At 39.0% G+C, this 23,515-nt stretch overlaps 1 protein-coding gene across 1 annotated transcript in view; it reads left to right on the top strand.

The window, feature by feature from the left end:
• KIF26B (kinesin family member 26B) overlaps positions 1-23,515 on the top strand; it is a 290,490-nt gene that overhangs the window by 228,405 nt on the left and 38,570 nt on the right. Inside the window, exons 9-10 of the mRNA XM_064648644.1 lie at positions 311-494; positions 4,986-5,145. Of these exons, the coding sequence (XP_064504714.1) occupies positions 311-494; positions 4,986-5,145 (344 nt within the window). The remainder of the gene's footprint in view (positions 1-310; positions 495-4,985; positions 5,146-23,515) is intronic.

The raw sequence follows: 23,515 nt of genomic DNA, 5'->3' as shown, positions 1-23,515 counted from the left end.
GTGGACTGCTCTCTTCTAACACATTCTGAAGGGTAATGTAGCCCTACCACTGCCACTCTCCACCAGCTATTGAGTTTTGGATTGACACGTCTTCCACAATTTTTTTTCCTACTTCTAGCCATCAGGGCTCCTGGAAGGCATGTTGTTGCCACTGCCAATGTCAGTAGAGTCTCATTGCTTTGGCACTTCCTCCTTTTTGGTCTCAGCAGAAAGCAGCATATCCACAGTATGTGTTGACTGGTGTAAGTTGTCTGGTGGTGTTGACTTGTGTGGGAGTTTCTAAATGATTTCTCCCTTGTGTTAACTGCAGCTTCAGAATCAGAGTGAGCTCCGTGCCCCTACGGCAGAGAAGGCTGCCTTCTTCCTGGATGCTGCCATTGCCTCACGCCGGAGCAGCCAGCGGGACTGTGATGAGGAGGATCACCGCAACTCCCACATGCTCTTCACTCTGCACATCTACCAGTATCGCATGGAGAAGAGCGGCAAAGGCGGAAGTGAGCTGTCCTCTTGCTACTTTCTCTCTCCTCCAGGCCTCTCTGGAAACTGGCTTTACATGGGCCTTTAAGCAATGTTCTTTAGTGGTGAAAATCAGCAGAGTTTTTCATTTAGCATTGGGTGGGGCCATTCATACCAGCAGACCATTCATGTGCCAGGTGAAGACCCACCAAAGGCCATTGAAGGCCACTGGGAATTATTGCCATCACTTGTCAGTTTAATTGCTGTTGTGGAGATACTGACAATTCTCAGCACTGTGTGGGCCTCTCCATCTGAAAAAAAGAAGGTGCTTCTCAAATTGTCTTTTATTATTATCTTTACAGATAGTGTTGAGGTAATGGATTAAAATATTGTGGTGATGAGAATTCCTTGCCACCTTTATGTTAGCTGTTCCTCTTTAGCACCTGAATAGGGCAGTGTGTGTGGAAGTTCATGCTGACAATCCAGAAACTGGGAAGCTGATGTTGGCAATCCATAAACTATAACTTTTCTTGGAAGTACATGTTATTTTAGTTACTGGCCAAACTATGTGTGCACAGAGGACTCTTGTTCTTTGTAAAGGCTCCAGACTTTTCAGGTAGACTTGCTTCCTCTCTTTGTTATAGATGCTTTTACTGGCTTGTGTCTTTACTTCCATCTCCCACTTGTCCATTAGGAAAAGATACTTCCGTGTCTACTTATATATTGCTATAATTTTCGAGGCTTTCATTTGGCTCACACCATTTATATTTTTTTATTATACTTGTCTTCTGTTTCAAGACTCCCAAATTGTTTATGACTACAGAGAGTGGGTTTTTTTAGTGAGTTCCAATGAGAAAAGATTTGTATAGTATGAGACACCCCTGCTGAAAAAGAAAACTTTCGTGTTAAAATTCTTTTTTCAAATAATGTTTTTTTACAGGAAAAAAAGTTTGTTCAAAAGACACCAGAGACATCTGCTTCTTTAAATTTGTGGGCTTAAGCAATTCTGCAGAAACAGCATATGTGTCAGCTCCTGGCTCTGCATAGGTTATCTGTAATAAGGAATAGATTGCAAGCTATGATGTGTAGTGGGTGATCACCACTACAGTATTAGTATCTAATGTTTGAATGAAGAAAATTTACATTGACTGTACTTATAAGAGAGAAAACCAGAAAGTTGCTCTAAACGGAAATAGAGCTTGCATGTGTTTAAGTGATAACCCCTGTGGAACTGGCAGGCAGAAATCTCAGTTAACTAAAGGTATATTAATTAACCACCCTGCAGTGGAAAGGAAGACTGTGAATACTCAAACAGATTGGTTTATAGAAATAAAATGGCTGATTTTGAGGGAATAATTATTGCAATTATTTAATACTTAATGCTTTTTACTGCATGCAAGTACATGTGCATACAGTCCTTTGCTACTATTTTCAAATGCCATTAGTAAAAGGGAAAATACTATTTTCCTGTGGCTATAATTTCAAAAAAAGAAGATATGATCCTGTTGGATTAGAATATTGTATGCTTTGCCCACTGCCTCTAGTTATATCTTTGTCTAGTGGCCATACCACCTCCTGTCTTCAAGTTCCCATATCTGAGTGGCCTTACAAGCCAGGCAGGGTCAGATCTGGCTGATAATTGAATGAGGAGGGAATTCCAGCTCCTCAGAAAGGGCGCCTAGTGATTATCACTGTCTCCTGCTGTAATGAAGGACTTCTCAGAAAAAAACCATGAAGATAGTAGAGATATATAGATTCCAGTAACAGGATTAAAAAGGGATAGGAAGAAAAAAAAGAAAAAAAACCCCAAAATCCAAAAACCCTCAGCTTCTGAAGGATAAGAGATTAAAGGGCTGACTAACATGTGATTTTGGTAAAAAATTACTGTTAGAATAAGGCATTGGTACTGTACTTACCTCCTTGTTAGATTCATTACTAGGGATGTCGTGAAGCAGGCCTAGCACCATTGAAATAAATGACATTGTGGCAGAACTGGCACAGTCATTTTTCAGCTGTCAGCTCTGCAAAGTCTCTATGGCCATAGACAAAACCAAGTGTTACAATGTTTCACTTCTTTTCTCTATAGTTGTCAGGCACATTAGTGGAGAACTTGCCTGGAAAATAACTTCATTTTCAAGCAAGTGGATCTACAATCTTAAAAATGTTACTTCAGCATGTAAATTAAATGATCTTGTAATTTATCTTATTCTGCATTTCCTCAACCTGTGTAATAGGAATATATGTGGAAACAATATGACTGAGCTTGTGAAAGTTAGTGATTTGGTTCATTTTCTTTTGTTTCCCTGATATCTGGTAATCTTAGCAACAGAAATACTCATTTTGTATGATTCAGTAATGTCACCTGCAGTCATTTTCAGTAGCAACAAAATGCGTTTCTTTGTTTTCCTAACGAAATGATTGGGAGATATGCAAAAAAGATAATTTCAGTCTTATGAGGGTAACAATCTTAGAGGACTCAAGGACTCTTAAGATTTTTAAGGACTCTTAAAGGGGAGACAAAAGTCCTCCATGAGAAGTTTAGAGGTGCAGATGCCTGACTGGTTCCCCAAGGAAGCCTAACTTTGTGTGGCAAATGCAGGAGCCTGTAGTGTGTGTGGATACTACTTCCTTGTGAGAGAATACATAGAAGTCCAGTGTGTGAAGAAGGTGTTGCCAAACACCTGATGTAGCTGAAGAACTGACAGGACTTAAAAGCAGCAGAAGTCATTGTACTTTAACATTTATTGACAGAAATACTGGATACACTTTTGGAATGTTATTCTCAAATACCACAGCATAAATCACTTTCACAGAAAGGGTATTCTGTGTTCTTTTGTCTTCTCTCTTCTTTCTTTCTTTTTTTCCCTCTGCTTACTTTATTTTCATATTTTCTCTTTTTCTCTTATTTCATTTTTTCTTTTATAATAAAAATCTACTTGTAGTTTTATTGTTAATAATTTTTAACTGGCCATCAACTATAACTGAAACCGAATTATAAAATTATACATAACACATTTTAGAGAAACTCTTCCTTTTTTTTAATAGAAAGTTTTGTGTCATGCAAGACACCAGGTAAATAGGACTAAGCAATGAGCCCTGTGTCTTGCAGTGCTAGCAAAATGAAATCTCTTTTTTCAGTGTAGGTTAATATGTTTTACGTTATAGTTAATAGTTATATATAGCCTTAGAAGCTGTATGTTTTATATATTTATATACATTTTCATAGTACACTTTCTGAATCTGAAAAATTATATGATTGTGAATCACCTTTTTGTCAATATGTAGAAGTTTTACAAATGTCTTCACCGCTTTTTTATGTAATCCTTCTACCTCTTACAGCACCAATTTGTCTGCCATGCAGCTACTGAATGCAGGGCCATTGAAAAAGGATGTTTGTGATTGATAAAGCATTTATAAAGCAATTAAACACATCCATAAAATCCTTTCCTAAGGTTCCCATCATGTAGTTGCTCCCATTGCCATCTTTGCTTGTGAAAGATGTCCCTGCTCACTGCTAATACTTCTTTTTACCAAATGTGTAACTTGAGATGCTGTGTCAAAATGCCTGTGACTTTGTTTGCATAAACTCAGATGTAAAGTATTTTCACTGCTGTTTAAGGTAGGTTTGTGCCCTTGAATACTGCTCTTACCTTTTGAGTTAAGATCCTAGAAATATAACTTCCTTTTCCTACATATTGTTTCTAAACTAACTCCTGAGAATAGGGAAGAGTGCTCAAAGATGGCTTGCAAAAAACTCAGCTAGAAAATTGTCTTGCGAGAGTAGAGAGCTCGAAGCACTTCTGTAAAGTCTGCTTAGTCCCCATTCTGGATTCATAAGGAACCACAGGTTTTTAAGAGAGCAAATGTCTATTAATCTTGATGTTTCAATGATAGCATCTTCTTACTCTAAAGGTAGTGTGTTGATACAGAATAAACAAAAAAACCCCCAAAAAGATCTAGTGCCAGTCTTACAGAAACTGTTCTCAGAACAGAGGATCTACTTCACAATCACTCCAGCATGGCAAACTTTTTCTTAGCTGAAAGGATAACATAAAAGTATGTAGACTTATAGCAAAGTTGAACATCCCACAGATACCACAGGTTCTTCTTAAGATACAGGATTCAGGATGGGAAAAATAAGAGAAGGATCCTTGCTCACTAAGCAGCAGTTCCCAGCCTGCAGTATTCCAGACAGAGGAACAGTAGTGACAGAGACAGAAACAGAGCCAACTCAGGTACAGACTAATAAAGCTATATTTAAAAAAATACAGTCACGTTGGTGACTCTCACAGTGTTAAACTTGGAGGAGAGGGTGAGTACTGAAAGACTTGGCATTTTTTACACAAGTCTGGAGTAGACAGCAATGTACAGCAATAAAGACTGACAGTGAGTTAACAGGACTCCTCCAGTTTGTGTCTGCTAACATGACTTAGGGAAGGTTTCTGTGTTGTCTTGGTGAGTTTTCTGCCTGCATGGGAAGCTGCTCTTGGAGACATACACTAACTCTTTGCTTTCTTTGTTTATGGCAGTGTCTGGAGGTCGCAGCCGTTTGCACCTTATCGACCTGGGCAGCTGCGTGAAAGTACTCAGCAAAAACCGTGAGGGAAGCTCTGGCCTCTGTCTCTCATTGCCAGCGCTGGGCAATGTCATCCTTGCCCTTGTCAATGGAAGCAAACACATCCCATACAAGTAAGTGGTATTCTGGGTTGCACCTAATTGGAGGATGCTTGAAAGCAATTTGCCTGTCTGGGCCTGAGGCAGATTTGGGTAAGGAGGAAAACAGCCTGCTGGGGTCAATGCAGCTCTCTTGAGCTACAGCAAAACCTGCCTGAGCTTCAGTGACACCTGATCTAACCTGACATCTGTATTTAACAAACAGGTTTCATAAGAAGAAGCCTGCTGAAATAAGACTCAGGTGTCTGAAAGATCCTAAGGCTTGAAGTTCAGCACATTAGGGTTTTGTTTTCTGGGACTGTTCAAAGATTTTTTTCAATGTTTCAAAGCATGTGAGAGCATTTAATGTTTGTTCCAAGGAGAGAAGCATTGCTGCCGTGATGCAGAACTATAGAGAAAATTATTTTGCTGTCCATTGTGTGGAATTTACATTCCTGAAAATATATGTCACAATGAGTATGCATGTTGGTCATGAGATTCCTTCTGTGACCCAAGGTTACTTTGCATTTTTTTTATATGGTTTGAATCTCAGTGTCAGCCTTTCACCTGCAAAAAAGAAGTAGGCCCTATTTGTCACACTAGACAAGTGGCCTTTGCTACTGCAGGCAACTTCTGGGGAATGAGAAGAATTGCTCGCCTCGTAGGTATGCTTTGTACTCATTTCTCTTCATCGTTGCTTCAGCCCATTTGTCATGTGTGCAGGTCTGAGAGGAAGCTTGGATTCATTACCCAAGCCAGGTACTCACACGGCTTTCCTATTGAGAATTTCTGATTTTGTGGACGGTATTGCTTTTCTCTAGCCTAGAGCTCAAGGAATAGCAACCAGCATCGTGGGAATGGCTTACAGTAGCAACTTGTAATCAAACTGCCAATGAATGTCACCATTCATGAAGGACATGTATATGATATTGGGAGTTAGGAATGACAGGATGACATGGAAAACGAAACAAGTAATTCACAGAGCAATATTTCAGTCCACAGATTTTACCCTTTTTATAATTTTAAAGGCTACAAACGTGGTTATTTTCTCATGTTCATTTAAGATTGCTTCTCTGGTTTTGTCTTCATTTTGGAAAATAAAAATGCATTGAGGTTGGTTATAATTTTATTTCTCTTTTAACATTTATTTTCAAAAATTATTTAGAAGTCTGGACTTCAAACGTGCTTTCTGGAAATATTCCCATTCCTAGAGCTCAGTAAGACTGAAATTCAGTTGAGGGCCAATGAAATTTCTTTGTATAAACATTCATTAAATGTTTTGTGAATCATGCACCTAGTCATAGTGTAAAAATAGCTTGAATTTTGCACTTCACAAAGTGTAACTCAAACTATACTTATCAAAAATCTGTTTTCCTTCCTGTTGAACTTTATGGATCGAAGGGAAGGTCAACTATGGGAATAGAAAAAAAGATGTTAATGATGCTCCCTAGGCTAGAACTAAACATACAAGGAGTAGTTACCAAATACAACAATTGTCTTTCTGGGGATGATTGACTAGGAGAAAAACATTACCAAACATTTCTTCTACTTGCTACATGTCCAATCTCTCACACAGTCAGAGGTGCCAGCACAGTTTCTCATCCATGTCTGTACTGCTGAAGCTCTCTTCATGCCACAATCTCCTCTTGAATTCACTCCTTTAAAAACAGGTATTATAGAGTATAGAGCAGTGGTCAGTCATCTGTAAATCGGAGGCAATGTATTGTTTCTATGGAGGACTTTTAAAATGTAATCTGAAAAAAAAAATACTGGCCTATTTGGATAAAATTTTGTTTTCTTGTTGAGTAGAATCCAGAAAGCACTTTTTCCCATATGCTATCTATTCATGAGCCATGGAAATAGAAGTTTTGGTGGCTGGGTGAGCATAAACACTTTTTGCTCAGTAATCTGGCGGAACAGGTGTGTGCTGCTCCTTGGTGGCAATGAGAGGAAGGGGGATGCGGGTGTGTGTGCTGCATTTTAGAAGAGTAGAAGAGTCTGAGTATCCCATAGACAGACATGACGTGTTCAGTGGCATCTCTTGTTTAGAGCAATGACTAACCTATCTAGCTGAGATAATTTCTCTTTCTCTAGGGGTGTTTGCTTTCATTGTTAAGGATAAAATAATAAAATTTTTGTTCACTGCCTTTGTTGAGTGGGACCAAATGAAAACAATGGAAGTGTTTTCTTACATGACAGCTCTGCACAATGTGTGTGGTCTCAGCAAATTTCCATAGACCAGTAGACAAAATGCATCTTTTCTTTATCTGAGCTAATTAACAGCCATTAAGTGTTTTATGGCAGCCTGTCAGTAGGCACTGCATTGCTTCCTGAGAGCCCAGAAACTCACAATTCATAGATTTTCTCTTACTGCAGAAATTTGGTTCTCTAAACTCTAAGAGGCTGCAGGCTCTTAAACTCCCTTCAGTGCTGTATCCAGCTCTATCTCCGCAGGTAGTACTTGTAGTTGTAGGGAAAAGCTTGTTTAGATTCATATCTATTATAAGCAGATGCTACTGCATTGCCTTCAGTGGTCTGTGTGTTTGTGCCAGGGATGAATTTGCCTCTCTGCCTGCAGTCTCTATGCATGCTGTTGTTCAGCACGTTGCTTTTCTTTTATTGTTACCCATAAAGCTAAGCCTTGGAAGCCATTAAGTTGGAATCTTTCTCTCTTGGGAACACCCCTGCACCACCACCCCATTTTTGGGAATAGTAACATATACTGACACTAGCTTTAGCAGGAACTTGTCTACTGAAGTTGTAAGAAAGTAATACAGAAATTCTCAGACATCAAACGATATGGTTTGATGTGGTTTGGGATCTTGTCCTGCATTCATGTTAAATTCCACATGGGTCTGAAGAATGTGCAAGAATCCCTATAATGGGCAAATACTTGCAGCTAAGGAACAAGGACCAGACCATGATTTCTGGGAGTTTGTATCTTCCATATATGTACTTATAATCTCTTTCTAATGTCTCAGTGGGTTATCTCTTTGCCAGTATTATGTCCAGTCCTATTTTGAACCTTAGTAAGCACATAATTCTGTCATGGTATGAACCAATACGTTCTTCCAGGTCAGCATGTTATTTAAAAATAGAATTTTTAATTTGACTTAAATACATTGCCATTTTATGTCACCAGTTTCTTTTGCTCTTCAGAAGACTGGGCAAGAATTATTTTCCCCATAGGAATGTCAAATATCTTCATAAAAATTGGAAAGGGGTAATTGCAAGCCCAAGGAGGAGCAAGGGAGTAAACTCCTGCCCTGACCAAGTATGATAGGGTTTAGATCTGCTACAGAAGGGTTTTGCTGAGCTACAGTATTTGTTAGTGCCATTTTATGTTTTTAAGAGAATTTGAGTTTTGCATTAGCACTGCATTATCTGCCTCTGATTTCCAAGATGAATGTGTTCTAAACCCTCAAATGAACATCCATTTGCACAAACTCCAGATACTGTTTTCTATAGCTCACAATTCAAAAATTACTCGAGTTGCTAGGCAACATGGGTGGTGATAATTCATGGTAATGCTGTTTTGAAAATAGTCATTTTTATACATTTTAATGACTGTGAGAATGTAAGAAAACTCTATGGGAAAGCGAAAGGCTGTATGAATTTCTCTTTCAGAAATTGTTGCTTGTTTTATTTAATAGGCTTCTCTCTTACCGTGCTCTCCCAATGTGCTAGTGTTTCCAGAGGCATCCTATGTTTTGAACTACGTGCTTATCCAAGGAGGAAGTCTTATCTGTAACATAAATGGGTGTGAGTTAAAAGCATGAATTTTATACTTGGCACTTCTGCCTCTCTGTCATACGGTTGCAGTTCCTCCCAGATCTTACATACTGGTACTGTTTTTTTCAATCCTATCTGCATAAAATAAAATGATATTAAGTGAGTAATGCAAGGTTGCACAGGAGGCTTCATGGCAGAGCCACCATATTTTAAGATCTAATATGGTGCTTAAACCATAGGCTAATCCATTTTTTCTTTCTGCATGACCTTTGGAAAATAATTTAGTTATGTATTTACTTATTTATTCCCATTTATAAAACTGAATTAGAAAACATTCAAGTAGGACTTTTTAAAGGGCATTCAGAGTTGGCAAAAAGCATTATGTAATTTCGAACTGTTGCTAGGACTGTGTTACCTTATTTTCCCCTCTTTTTTAGAGTTAATGACTCACATAAATGGCCCTAATGGGATACAAATTCTGGTGTTTTTTTGGTCAAGGGTAGAATATTATTGCTTTTAAGTAAATAGAAAAGGAAAAATGTTGGATTATAGCATTGTGGTATACTAGCCTAAAGAATGAGCTGTATATCAGATATTTTCTTTAAATTGTTAGTTAATTATTGGAATAAAAATGAAAATGAGAATTGGAAGGATCCAGTAATTCAGATTCTTAGTTAAATGGGTGTATCCGCAGTTGTTTCATCTTTGTAAAAAGCTGTGTGTGAAAATTGGGATCCTAGGCATCTTTTGATTATGTGTCTTGCCTTTTCATTTGTAGCATGAGTTATATTATTTTTCTCAAAAGAAATATTAGTGGAAACTTTTCAGGAAGAGATAAGAAAAGCTAAAACCCAGTTGACAATTCAGTTCCTGTACAATAACTAGTACTAGTACTGGAGATTTTATCCTTATTTACGAGCTTGTATTAAGTCCTAGTTTTGTGGAATTCACACAACAATGTCTGCTTACTAGGCCTAAGAATTTAATGGCACACTTGAACTATATGGCCAGTGAGCAATCTATTTAATAGTTACTTCAGCACATAAACCTAAAATAATATTTGTCGTTTTTCACTGAGAAGTTTAAAACATGCTTATTTTCCACTGTTACACCTATGTCTTTTGCTCCTCTTCAATGAGAACGTGATACCAAGACCACAGAAAGTCTAAGAAAAAGATCTGGTGTGCCCTTTGGAATCTCCAATATTTCTGTGTTAATTTAGTATTGAATATATTAGAAGTAGATGAAGAACTGTTTTCCTGTTTTACTTGTGGGAACGTGAGAGCAAAAGAAGGGGGGAAAAAAAGAATAAAAGTGAGGACATGAGAGACAGCTGAAACAGAATCACAGGGCTGGGAAATAGCCTGAAATTAATGGAAGAGCTCTGAAAGACACTGAAGTTTTGTGCAAAGGAGACAACAATCCACAGAGAAGAACTGAGAAGTAAACAAGGAAGAAGAAATGAGCCTATTTAAAAAAGAGGAATAAGCCTGAGAAACATCCCTGAATGATCCGGTTGTAGGAGAGCGGTCAATAGATATTTTGTTGAATGTGAAACAGTTCCTAATTAGCTATCAAAACCACGAGCTGCTCAAGGACAAAAAAAAATTCCGTGAAGTTGGCAGCCAGGTCATATGAACAAGAGCCTTGGCTAACAGACACCGAAGCCACTGGAGCAATGCCATCTTACACCAGCTGAGGCCCTGGCCTTAGGTCCATGCTCTTTGACACTGGGCGGAGGGTTTTGGCGATATGTAAGTGCAATGCAGTTGCCTGCAAGAGCACTGAAACACTGTCAGCATGGACATAGTGAGCACTTGGAGCATCTGGCAGTAACTTCCACCTTTGGGCTTTTTCTGTATTCCGACAGTTTTACTAGGTTGAATTTCTGACAATTTCCTCCTTTATTTCAGGGAACTATGTAAAATAGATGGAATAAGGGATGCACAGTCCGTAAATGTAGGAAAACTTCTTGTGTTTTATTAGGGTAATTTAATCTGCAACTCAGGAGCACGACAATAACAGATTTATATGCCTCAGCAATCACTGTTGTAGAGTTCATCAACAATGCACTTTATTGTAGAATAGTTTTTAGAGCTGATAGTGCAGATTTGAGCTTTATCTGCACACATCTTACAGTATTATGTTTCATCATCAAGTTAATGAGAGACAGTATAAAAAATCCTCAAGGAAAGCTTCAGTGGAGCTGCCATTCCCCAGCTTTGTTTTTTCAAATGAGTCCTGCTAGCCTGGCAGGACTATATAATGTGATAATAATTGGAGCAGAGGTGTTTGTGTGTATGTGTAGTGGGTGTGAGCATGTTGCATGCACTGAGCCTGAACACCTGGTACACCAGGTTTACAGCAGACCTCAGCTGACAGACTCCATTCTGCACAAGTATTCAAGTGAGAAGAATCGGGCCTCACAAACTAGCTCTTTTAATGCTCTTTGAACATCTCAACAAATTACTACTTTACAGATACTGTAACAAGCAAATAATGATGGACTGCAAAATGAAATGAGAAGGGAAGTGCTTGTGGTTTATAGTCAGACTTAATAGCAATTACTAATTGCATTTAAATAGCCATTCCTATGAGCAGCAGATAACTGCATCATGGAAGGACACTACTTTGGTCCCGGGCCAGCACAGACGTGACTGGTAATGAACAAGCAATCCAAGAGCGTGCAGTTATTCCTGAAATATAGCTTGAATGGAACCCAAATAGGTCATTGTGGTGCTTTCATTTTTCACAAATTAAGCTGCACTTAATTCATTAAAATGTCATTTTGAACCTACAGTCAGGGTATCCAGCAGTTTATTCTCACCTGTTCTACCACTGGTTCAGGCTCAATTGAACATTAATACATTTTCTCTTGTGGAAATGTGGTGATAATTCATTTCATGTATAATTGAACAATTTTTAAATAGTCATATCCTTGGAATAACTAGTTCTTGTACAAGGCAGCAAATTATCAAAAAGCATGTAATAATTTTTATTAGACTCACTTCACATTTTTGGTTATCTCCAGTTTCATGAACAGTTGCATATGGATATGATGTGTGAAATTAACTTTCATTTTCCTACTGATCCTTCTTTCCTTGCACAAAACAAGTGTGACTCAGGGCAAAAGATATCCCACTGCAACTGAAATAGCTTTTCTTTGTATAGTGCAAGTATGTAGCCCCTTGTTTGGAGTTGGGCATCTCATCACTAAGAAAAGGTTGCAGACTGCAGAGAATTTAAAAGAGAAGCAAGAGGAATTATGAATGGTCTGAGATGAGAGAGTTACTCACCTGGAAGAACACTGCAATGGAAAAAAAGCTTCATAGCTTGCAGGAAAAAGGAGACCTCTGAGAGGGGAGATGACAACTACTCTGTAGTACTTCAAGGATGTGAATACACACAGGAGGAAGGAATTGTTTCTGATGAGAAAAGTGGCAGAATGATTTCTTATCCTTAAGTAATGAGGTGGAGGAATATAAAATTTAAAGCATGCCAATAGGGATTCCTGTAAGTCAGTGGAATAACTACTGAAGAGCTGAAGTGAGCACTTCCTTGGTAGAATGATTTAAAAGCAAAATAAATGTATAACTAACAAATATTAATGAGCAATTATATAATAAACTATTTTAAATGAGTTAGGGACTAGGCTTATGCAATTTCAGTTCAGAGTTCTGGATCCAAATCTTTGTCAATTTTCAATAGCTGTACTTCCATTTTGATTATTTGTCTACATCCTTGATTGTAAAGTGTTTGCACATGGCTGGCAGATACACAAATAAACAATAAAATGTGTTCTAGAGTGTCTGCTAGAATCAACTCTGCTTTTAGGAGCCTGAAAACCAGCAGTTGTATGGATTATTACACTTGTATGACATCAAAGAAATCCAGAAAGTCTCAGAAATATCTTTCTCAAGATGCCGCTAGGTTGTCCAGTCCATTCCTGTGACAGATGATTTAACTCTGTTGACCACTTTTTTTTCCGTCATAATTTAGTTACACATTTTTTTGAGGTCTCTTTCTCTTTGAATTGCAAAACCAAGTTCTGCCAGTGCTTGATCCAAAACTCAATGTAAATCAATGGAAATCTTTTTATTGGGATTTGGCTTAAACCCACAGATTAGAAAACATGCTTATATCTAATTAGATGAGATAATCCTCAAATCCTTGCTAAGGGATATTTCATGTTCAGTGTTTGATGATTAACAGCTTATTTGTTGAAAGAGGCAGTATGTGGTTATGTATTACCTAATGCTGAGTTTGTTTGGGATTGCAAGGGATGTAATTGATGGAATTGGTGAATGGGAAGACTGCAAAAGTACAAGCATCTGTTGTTTGGTTGCAGATGGGTTTGTGACCATGAATTTGGAGCTCAAAAAGTTTATACAGAAACTTGCCACTGAAATGGGGATTTGTGACTACTGAAATGGCACAAGCAGGACTATTGGATTTTCCTCTTCAGTGTATATAAATAGTATTTGTGACCTTAACTTAAAAATAAACAAAACCTTTGTTTACATTTTCTGGGCAAATAGTTGAACAGTTTTTCTTCAAACTCTTTCTTTTCTTGGGACAGGCCCCAGAAGCTTTTAAGAGAATTCTATGGTTGCAAGTGGAGTATATTTTAGCCAGTTTGCTTCAAGAGTATTTGAATAGCATTACAACTGCAAGATATTTTTTCCATACAAACTTTTATTGAAGTTCTTATTTTCATATCATGTTTGAGAGTAAAGCAATGAAGATAATCCTCTTATGCTCTTCAGATACCAGATTCTGCTGGATGATCAAAGTTTTCTGGCTGGTGGTTGCCTCCAGGTCTATACACAATGAACTGATGTGAAGGGGATTTTTTAAAATATGCATTGACTTTTTAGAGTTAAGCAGGCTAGTTAGAACTATCTTCTGAAATATGAAAATTACTTCTCTCTCCTGCTGCAGGATGAACTTGTTAGATTATTTTAATTTTTAAAATGTTGTTTGTTTATAATTGCCATCCAGGTGACATGCTTTCTAGCAATATCTGACAAGACTCAGTAAAATTAATGTCAGACAACAGGTTTAACTGTTTTAGCTGTATTTTCTTTCAGCTATGTTTTGTCTTATCATCCCATTAGAAAAACTGTTCTACCTGCCATATTTAAAATTATTTTCCAATGAGTTATTTTTGAGAGATGGTGGGAGTTACTAGATTGTTTCTCTCCCTACTCCTTAGTTCATGCTCTTAGTCATAAATAAAGCTTCACTCACTTTGAAAATCAGTGACAAAGTGTACATCCATACTGTTGGAAATATCAGCCCTTCTGGTTCCTTCTGGTACAGCTGGTTCCAGATAGCAGAGAGCTGAGTAGCAGAATGATGGTAGCGGCTGTTTTGGGTAGAAACTATGGAGATACAGTCTTCAATCCCTATAAATAGAACAAAATTTGGGAGTGGTAATAGACATGAAGGGATTTTGGAGTTTGGAAAAGGACACATTACACTCTGCAGGAGTAGGTACTCTCACTGAAGTCCTTCTCCTGCTGGCCTTGCTGTAGGCAACTTGGACAGCCTGCAGCTTTCCCTGGTGTCCTGCCTGCCTTCAGTGGGAGTGCCAGGGGGCAGAGGTCTCACATGGCTTCCATGTTGTGTGTGCCAGTCCCTTCGGGCAGCTCAGACTGCACCAGGCACCTGCACTGCTCAGCTCTGAGACAGATGGAAAACAAAGGAGGGAAGCCACTTACAAGGTGAGCTGTTAAAAGCACATCATCCTCTCTGTGCAAGTGGGACCTGAAACTCCTTGGAGCAGTCTTTTGAGGAATGAACACAATTTTCATGTCTGCCTCCAGCTTTAAACAGATTAGCAGAATCTTTTGTGCTCCTAGACTGTGTTTCCTCTCTTGCAAACAACAGTTTTCACAGGCTCTATGTGAAGTGTTTTGAAGTTACATGCCTAGGCAGGAGGACAGGAATTAGATGCAACATCCAGATCTGCTACCCAGTTGGCATGTACGCATAACAAAAAAAATGTTTTCAAAGGTTAGAAACTTCAAAAAACTTCACTTTTTCCAAGAGGGAGAGAGTATTCTTGGAGTTCTGTGTTCTCAGTCAGGTCATGCCGACATGCACCTCCTGAATTCTGATCATCTCTCTCATGTGTGGACATTTACTGGGGTGATGGAGGACAGTTCTTTGGATGTCAAAGGGAATTGAGAGTAACGGCTGTAGTTGCAATAAATTACAGGGACATATAAACTGCTGGGGAGAGGCTGATGACAGGTGAAGGCTGAATAAGATTTGACTCTCAAGATACATATCTGTGAAAGAGAACAAGTTGGCACCCTACCACACTGTGCTCCAGTGAGATTTGTGAAATGCTCCTGTTTTTTCTGTTAATGTTGAGGCTGCTTACTGTGGAATGTGTTTTATAGAAAAAGCGAGGGTGTGCTTTGGTAACCTTTAGGATCTTTTCATCATACAGAATACAAAATAAGCCTATTAAGCTGGTAACAGATTTTCTTTTCTCTTGTTAGGTGACTGCTGCCATTTTGGACAGCTGTGTGCTGTGCATTGGCATTATAATCAGTTTTTATCGGCTTTTATTGGTTTTGAGCTGCTCTTGGTTGAAGTCTGTCGTGACTGAAACCAGGGCACAGTCCTTTGAGGGCTCCTTTGCCCAGAATCCTTCGTGTAGGTCACACAACTAGTAAAGTTCTTTGTGTCTGCTTGCAGCTGCCATGTCTGTTCTCCTCATCTCAGTGAAGGGAGCCTCATGGTGATGAGGGTGTTGTTTGCAGGAAGACTCTGGCTGCTGTGAATCTGAATGTACATGCTCCCAGGGACTGTCACCTGTCTTCCCAGCAGGGTCAGGAATAGTCCAGGCAGGGACATATTGCTTCTGCGGCACTGTAGCAGAACTCATTTGGTCTCTGATGGTATCACAATCACAGCTGCTAGGTGTACTCTAAAAATTGAAATGGATTTTTTCATACTCCCAAGAAAATTCATAGTTTCTCCGAACACACTACTATATCACACCATGCAAAAGATACTATAACCCTTAAAAATAAATTTTTAATTCGGTTGGCCAGGTTCCATCCATCAATGGTGCTTCTCTGTGAAGCAATACCTGATCCTTTTAAGGAATCTGAGCATCACACTAATAGCTGTTCCGATACCTAATCAGAGAGCAAACTCTGCTGTTCCCAAAGGTATCCCTCTCATAGAAGAAGAGAAAAAATAAGATAACTGAAGAGAGTAACAACAAAATACCAGATCTTTTCAACAGGGAACATCTAGTATTGGGCTATGAATAAAGCATGTTGCAGGCTGTGTATGAAATTATAGTGAGTTAATGTTCAGCTCTAACAGAAGTAGCCTGGGTATGTGAGAGTTGTTTTGACTAGCAATTACACATCTATTTTATGCAATAAACAGCTATGTTATCTCTCTGTGGAAACTAACTTTTAAGTTTAGAACTCAAATAACTTTCTTAATAATTTTGTGTTTGTATTCGTATAGATATAAAACCAATAACTGTAGAGCTCAAATCAGTCCAGTAGTTTAATTACCTAGGTAGCCTCATCTCCTCGGATGGTAAGATTGATGGAGAGATAGGCAACAGGTTAGCAAAGGCATATAGTGCCTTCAGAAAGCTTCATAAAAGAGTTTGGCGAAATAAACAACTGAAAAAAAGTACAAAGATCAGTGTTTACAGAGCCATAGTGCTGTCAACTCTCTTATACGGATCAGAATCATGGGTCATCTACCGCCACCACCTGCAACTCTTAGAACACTTCCATCAATGCTGTCTCCGCACAATCCTAAACATCCACTGGTCAGATTATGTGACCAATACATCTGTTCTAGAACAAGCAGCAGTCACAAGTATTGAGACCATGTTGCTGAGAACACAGCTGCTTTGGGCAGGACACGTCTCAAGGATGAAGGACCACCACCTCCTTAAGATCTCGCTTTATGGTGAACTTGCCACCAGCTGCTGCAAGAGAGGAGCCCGAAAGAGAAGATACGAGGACTCCCTGAAACAACATCTCAGCCTTGGCCATATTGACCACCATAACTGGTCTACTCTGACCTCCAACCGGGAGGTCTGGAGGCACACCATCTTCTACGCTGCTGATGCTTTTGAGAAAGCACACAGATGCACTCTTGAGGAGAAAAGACAATGCAGAAAGAATCGTGCTTTGCAGAATGTACCTCCTAAGGAGTTCTGCTGTGCCTTTTGCAACTGGACTTGTCTATCTCATATTGGCCTTTTTAGCCACCAACACACTTGCAACAAACGTGGGTAGAACCCTTCCCAAATCTTCGTTCGCGAAGCCTGGCCATGATGATGATGCTTTATGATAAGTATTACCAGTGTGTTGCTTCACCTTACTTCATCTCTCAGAAATATAAAATACCAAATATTTCCTACTAATATCCAATCTGTAATCCATGTTACCTAATGAATTCTGTATTCTTCTCTGTGTATTAACCATTAACTGTGTCACTAACTGGAGCTTCACATAAGTTCGTTTTTAAGACTGCATAATTTGAAAGTAAAATTCTCTTGTGCCAGAAGCCAGCTAGCAAATTTTACCAATGATTATTCTCAGAAATACAAAGGGACTTATCTAACAAGGAGTTAAGTATTCTATGATGACATTGTAAGTTATATGCTGCCCATATGATCTTTCACTGCATTTTTCAATGCATGAATGTGGGAGTAAATTATCCTTGGTTAATCTCATAATATGCAGTAGAACTATATGTACAGTCCTTTTTTTTTCTGCCTCCTTTCTTATAGGGAATGAACATCTCCCAACCCTGTGGTCTGATTATGTTCATATTGAAACATTTCTGGCACTTAAATCTGAAAAACTGCATATTTATTGAGAGAAAATTCTTTTGGTAGATCTAAAAATCTGGGCAGAGCAACAGATCTTCACTTCTCTTGCTGTGCAGGTTCTGAGAAGGGGAGTCGTGAGGGGTTCTTTCTCCTTTCACCCACAATAGGAAGAAAAATTTTGTACTGCCATGTTTAGGAAAAAAAGGTCCAGCTTCTGGCATATCAAAGGCTTATTGTTTTGAGGTCAGGGCTAGATCAGTGTTAAAAACTCGCTCAGCATACTGTGTTCTGCCATTATCCAAGTTTTGAATTGTACAAGTATAGATCAGCAGTGGATATGTTTGAGTGGTTGTTTTACAGATATAATTTTCTTAAGGCATTAGTGTGAATTTTGATCATGTCTATTTTTGACTGATTCAGAGCTGGAATCTGTAAACATAGGGCATAATATTTTTACTGATGCCGGAATATCACAGTCTTCAGAAAAGAAACTCCGTCACAGTCAGAATGCAGGAAATGAGATAGCCCCTAAATGTGGTCTTGTTCTGTTTTTCAAGTTTTTTTGTCATTGCTCTCAATCTGTTTATATTAATTATTAAATATGGAATTTTTATATCCCATGATGCCCTTAATTTACACAAGCTCAACAGAATGTGGATCAGATACATTTTCCTACCTGATCCTAGCTGCATCTTTCCATCTTTAATCTTTTCACTCACTAACAAGTGGTAACGTTATGAAACATAGGGTTCTTTTCCTTCTATATCTCCAATGTATCTAAGAAGTAACTTTGATTTATCATATAATTCTAGAAAATAACTATGAAGCACTTATTGTCACTGCTGCTGTATCTTTAGTTTCTCAAATACTTTCATAATCTCAAGCAGGTGAGGGAGAAGGTGGGAAGCGTAACTGCAAGCCACATTTCTGATTCGGGGACATTCCGGGCCCGGCCCCTCATGTTGAATATTCTGGAGGCTTAGCCAGCAGCAGGCACCCCAGGATGCTTGTTGGGCCACTTTGCTGCCTAACATCTCCACAGGACATGGCACACAATGCTATGATGCCATCTCTGACATGTCCCCTCTACTAGCAGTGGTCACATCCTTGGCAATCCCCCCATGGTATCATTGTAGAAAACCCACAGGAAATAGTGTCTTGACTGCTGTCTCAGTGACTGTACTCCTAAACATCCTTTGATACTAAATACGATGCTCTTCTACATGGTGGAGAAGGTCTAGAGGTGTGTGAATGTTTCATCCTTTTCTGTTTTCTTTCATATTTGCCAAGTCTGAAATTGAATGATATGTTCTGCTGTGCTAATTGATTAAGTGGCATCTATCATAACATAAAGAGATCAAACAGAATTGTTTTTTCTCCCGTGTTACCATTTAGAGCTCTCGATTCTTCGCGGATCATTAGCGTATAATTTTCAGATGAGCTAGCCAGTAGGTCCCTAAATAAAAATTAGTAGAAAAGATTAGCTAGGAAAGCTAGACTGGTAATGAGCTGTTGCACTATACTAATATGATGCGTTTATAGTTTTTATTTAGCCTTAATCAGTGATAAGGGCAAGTTGTCAGCATTTGATAGCTAATTGGTATTTCTTGGAATTACATTGCAACAAAACCACTGAAATGAAAATAAAGCTTTTCATAGAATCATAGAATCATAGAATAGATTGGGTTGGAAAAGACCTCCAAGATCATCAAGTCCAACCCCTGATCCATCTCCAATTACTATATCATGGCACTAAGGGCCACGTCCAATCTCTTTTTAAAAACCTCCAGGGATGGTGAATCCACCACCTCTCTGGGTAGGCCGTTCCAATGCCTGATAACCCTCTCTGTAAAGAATTTCTTCCTAACATCTAACCTAAACCTCCCCTGGCAGAGCTTGAGCCCATGTCCCCTTGTCCTATTGTTGGTTGCCTTTCTTGATATATGACAAGTTAAGGGTTAACTATAAATACTTGGGTATATATATATATTTATATATATATATAAATATACCTCTTAGCTACACTATATGCAAATCAGCTGCACTGAGGGAAGGTTCATTGGTCGTCAAAACTTCTTTGGTCCCTTTTGGTTAATTATAATTTTTAAACAGGACTGGCTTTGTAAACAGAACCAGGCCTTTAAGCCATATGCTATGTATTTAATATGTCATGTGACACACAAAAAACCCATAAACCTGAACTACTGAAAAATATTAACAATGCAATGACAACTTGAACTCTTATAGCAGTCCATTTCTTAATGATTTTGTTTACTCTCTGTTCATTTGGGAACTGCTGTCCTCCCACGGAATTAATTGGATGAAAAATAATAACATGGATCTGAAAAATTATAAGGCAGGAATAATCTAAGCCACGGGATATGAAAGACTTGAAAGCCTGGCTAACTTGACATCTGTGAGCTGAAATTTTTGTCATTGCACAGCTATAATTAGGTGACTCTAATCACTCTCATAATTGCTAATACGGGAAATGTCCTGTCTGTCCTCAGTAGCTGGTGGTGGGAAGGACTGCTACGCACAACGTTGTGCTTCCAAACTCTAAAGCCAGACAAACTGTGCGAGCAGAATTTTCTCTGACACGCATGCTCCAAGAGAATTTTAGCTATCTCTTAAGAGGCTAAAGTATACGTGATCATGCAATCTCACTGCTAGTCATCCAAATACATTTTTAATTGGCCATTTAATTGGCCATTTCCAATCAGATTTAACACAGGGACAGGCCTTTAGGTATCTGAGGTCTGTGCAAGACTCTTGAGACTGAGAGAGAGATGAGGCAGAAGCAGGCTGGGCCATGAAGGTGTAAAACCAGCAGTTACCTGTGCCACTGGTGCTGGCTTGCCAAACAGCTGAGCTGAATGTTAGCCAGCCAGCATGCAGAGGCCAAGAAGCAGAGAGGAAGGAGCTGCATCTGAAGGAGATGAGTTAGGTGGGATGTAGCGAGGGGGAGTGTCGTAGGAACTATGCAGAAGAGGGGACAGCCAAAATATAGAAAATGGAGTAACACAGCACACAAAACTAGTCTTCATTACTCCCTCTATTCAAAGAACAACTTGTTCATTTTTCCAGATCCTCACCATTTGAAATGCAATTAGATGAATGTATTTTCCCACTGAATGAAATTCATGCAGTCAACAAACCTCTCTCATGATTTGCTCATCAGTGTGTATGGAAGAGGAGGAGGAAGAATAGAGAGAAGAAAGAATTTTAAGTGAGTTCACTGCTAGATCATCTGAATTAAGACATCAATTTTTGCTAGTGAAATAGCTGCAAAAGTTAACATTAAGATGTTAAGAAAGTCCTGCTGCAATAATAATTCAGTATTAGCATTCAGATGTGAGAGGAACAAATCCTGAAGGCCTGAGTTAAAACTTACTTAAGAGTAAATCGAGATAACAAGTATTGCAAACTACCATCAGGCCTTTGAGATGCAGTCATCATCACTCTGTATAAGAAGAAAGGAATTAAATCAGATTGCTCAAATTACTGTGGTATTACTCTGCTCTCCATTGCTGGCAAAATCCTGGCAAGAATACTCTTGAACAGACTAATACCTGCTATAGCAGAAAGAATTCTACCTGAAAGTAGAATTGGTGGTTTCAGAGCCAACAGGAGTACCACAGACATGGTATTCGTTCTCAGACAACTGCAAGAGAAGTGTAGGGAACAGAACAAAGGTCTCTATGTAACCTTTGTCGACCTCACCAAGGCTTTCGATACTGTGAGCAGAAAAGTCTATGGCAGATTTTGGAATGTTTAGGTTGTCCCCCTAAGTGCCTTCTCAGATGAGAACTTTGAAATATCTTCACTATTCCCAAAACTGGGAAATCTGGAACAGCTGTCTGTGCAATTAAATTCAACCCTCCTTTCAAAATGGGCATACATTTGGATACAACCCTCTGGGTACTGCCCTCACCCTCTCTTCTATGCAGAAGTGGTACCTAATGTCTAGGTAAAAGAAATGTAATTTAGTCTGTCTAGATCTAAGTAAATACCTGAATTGGTGACCCCTGAGAATTTATTAAGCTGAGAAGACAAGGGTCTGTAAGATGCATCAGATAGTGAAGACTGAAGATACACTAGCTAGCATTGAAGTGGGAGCTATCAGACTAGAGTGAAGGCCATTGGGAAAGTTCTTCAAGGACCAGTTTTGGGAGAGATTTTATTTTACTTGACATTATTATCAGCAGCCTTGGCACACAAAGGAGGAGCATGCTAATCATAGCGACTGGTTACACAAAGCTGAGAGCCATCATCTGTAAAAAGGCATATGAGAACATCAGATGAGAGCAGCTGTGAGGGCTACAGTAATACAAAGGGCACTAATGCAAGGGAGTTCCCTGATGGACTGCTAACGATTTCTGATGCAATCTGGGAGCTCATCAGCTAGAAAGTGGATGGGGGTGTGTGCTGATTTAGGCACATTGGTTATCATCACAGGTGTCCATAACTGAACTAACAGTGACAAGGTAATGAAATCTGAGGAGGCATTAGGAATGACAGCAGAAAAATAGTAAGAGTTATGCAAGAGGCTAGCAATTCATCTCTTGGGTACAGCTCTAGTATATTCATCTCATATAGATGAAGGATGAATTCAGACAAACAAGAACAAGAAAGTCTGACAAGGGGAGCTTTTCACATGAGAGAACATGAAATTAATTTGGCTTGCATATCCAAATAGAGTTAAGGAAAAGAGAGCACGTTTCTGTACATGTGGAGGAGCATTCCCATTCCCATTGCAAGAGCAATGGAAACCAAAGAGCGTGGGCAGATAGGGAAGTAGCTGGCTTCCAGCATGCCACTCTGAAATGGAAGTGTGTGTGGGCAGTGCTAGGTTTTAAGGATGGGTTTTCCAAATGCTTAAGGAGGATTATATGATTCTCTGTACTAGATAGGGGCAGAAGCTAATAATTCAGTTTCTTCTGACCCCAGGCATCACCCCTGCTTTGGTGATAGCCCAAGGTGATTAGGCTCACAGGACCAAGCAATGCATTTCTCTTTCCTCTTTCTCCCTCTGTGGTGGTTGTCTATGCTCTGTCTTTACCAGAATGACTGTCTTTGCTCTTGGCCTCTTGACAAGGGTTAATTGGATGCTGAGGAACTCTTTGCTCTGTCCCTAGGGGAACACAGCAGGCATGCAGAGGGGATGCAGGAAGGAGGCTGCAGAGTCAGACTGTAAATCTCTGTAATGTAAGAACGTAAGAATGACCGTGCTGATTCAAGTCAAATGTCCTTATAATATCCTGTCTCTGTCTAAATTCAACAGCAGATGCCAAGGATGAAGTGTAAGACTGGAGCAAATACTTCATCAAAAAGTATTCAAGCCTCAACTATTTTCAGCTGTGGGAATTCACTGGCTTTGTAAACAGAAGTAGGACCTTCCAGGCACATTGTAAATGATTCCAGTTTGAGGCTTTCTGAAGACTGTTGGGTTGAAGGTTGAAAGGAGCTTTTTGTGAAAGACTGGCTCAGCTTATCTTTGAAATTTTATGTTAGTGCTTCTTGAATTTTGAACAGCTAACTTTAATAGATATCTTTTTATAATTTAAAACTAAATACATACAAACATTAGTATTGGATATTGTTTTCTGTCACTCACAACTCTGTTCTGACTAACAATCTTGTGGAGAGGCAGCTGTTAACATGGAAAAACTCAAATTTATAGTTGTTTTTCTGAGCACAATAGATACAATATTGAACTCTAAAGAATGTTCTGGTTACCTCAGGTAAAACTGCAAGCTATGTAACAATTGCTAAATGGCAAATTTAAGAGACTTGCTTTTCTTTTCTGCCAAAGGCTAGAAGAAGATCTCTGAAGTGTTAAGA

Source organism: Pseudopipra pipra, chromosome 3 (assembly GCF_036250125.1).
Source record: "Pseudopipra pipra isolate bDixPip1 chromosome 3, bDixPip1.hap1, whole genome shotgun sequence".
NCBI lineage: Eukaryota > Metazoa > Chordata > Aves > Passeriformes > Pipridae > Pseudopipra > Pseudopipra pipra.
This window is presented reverse-complemented; position numbering and strand designations above follow the sequence as displayed.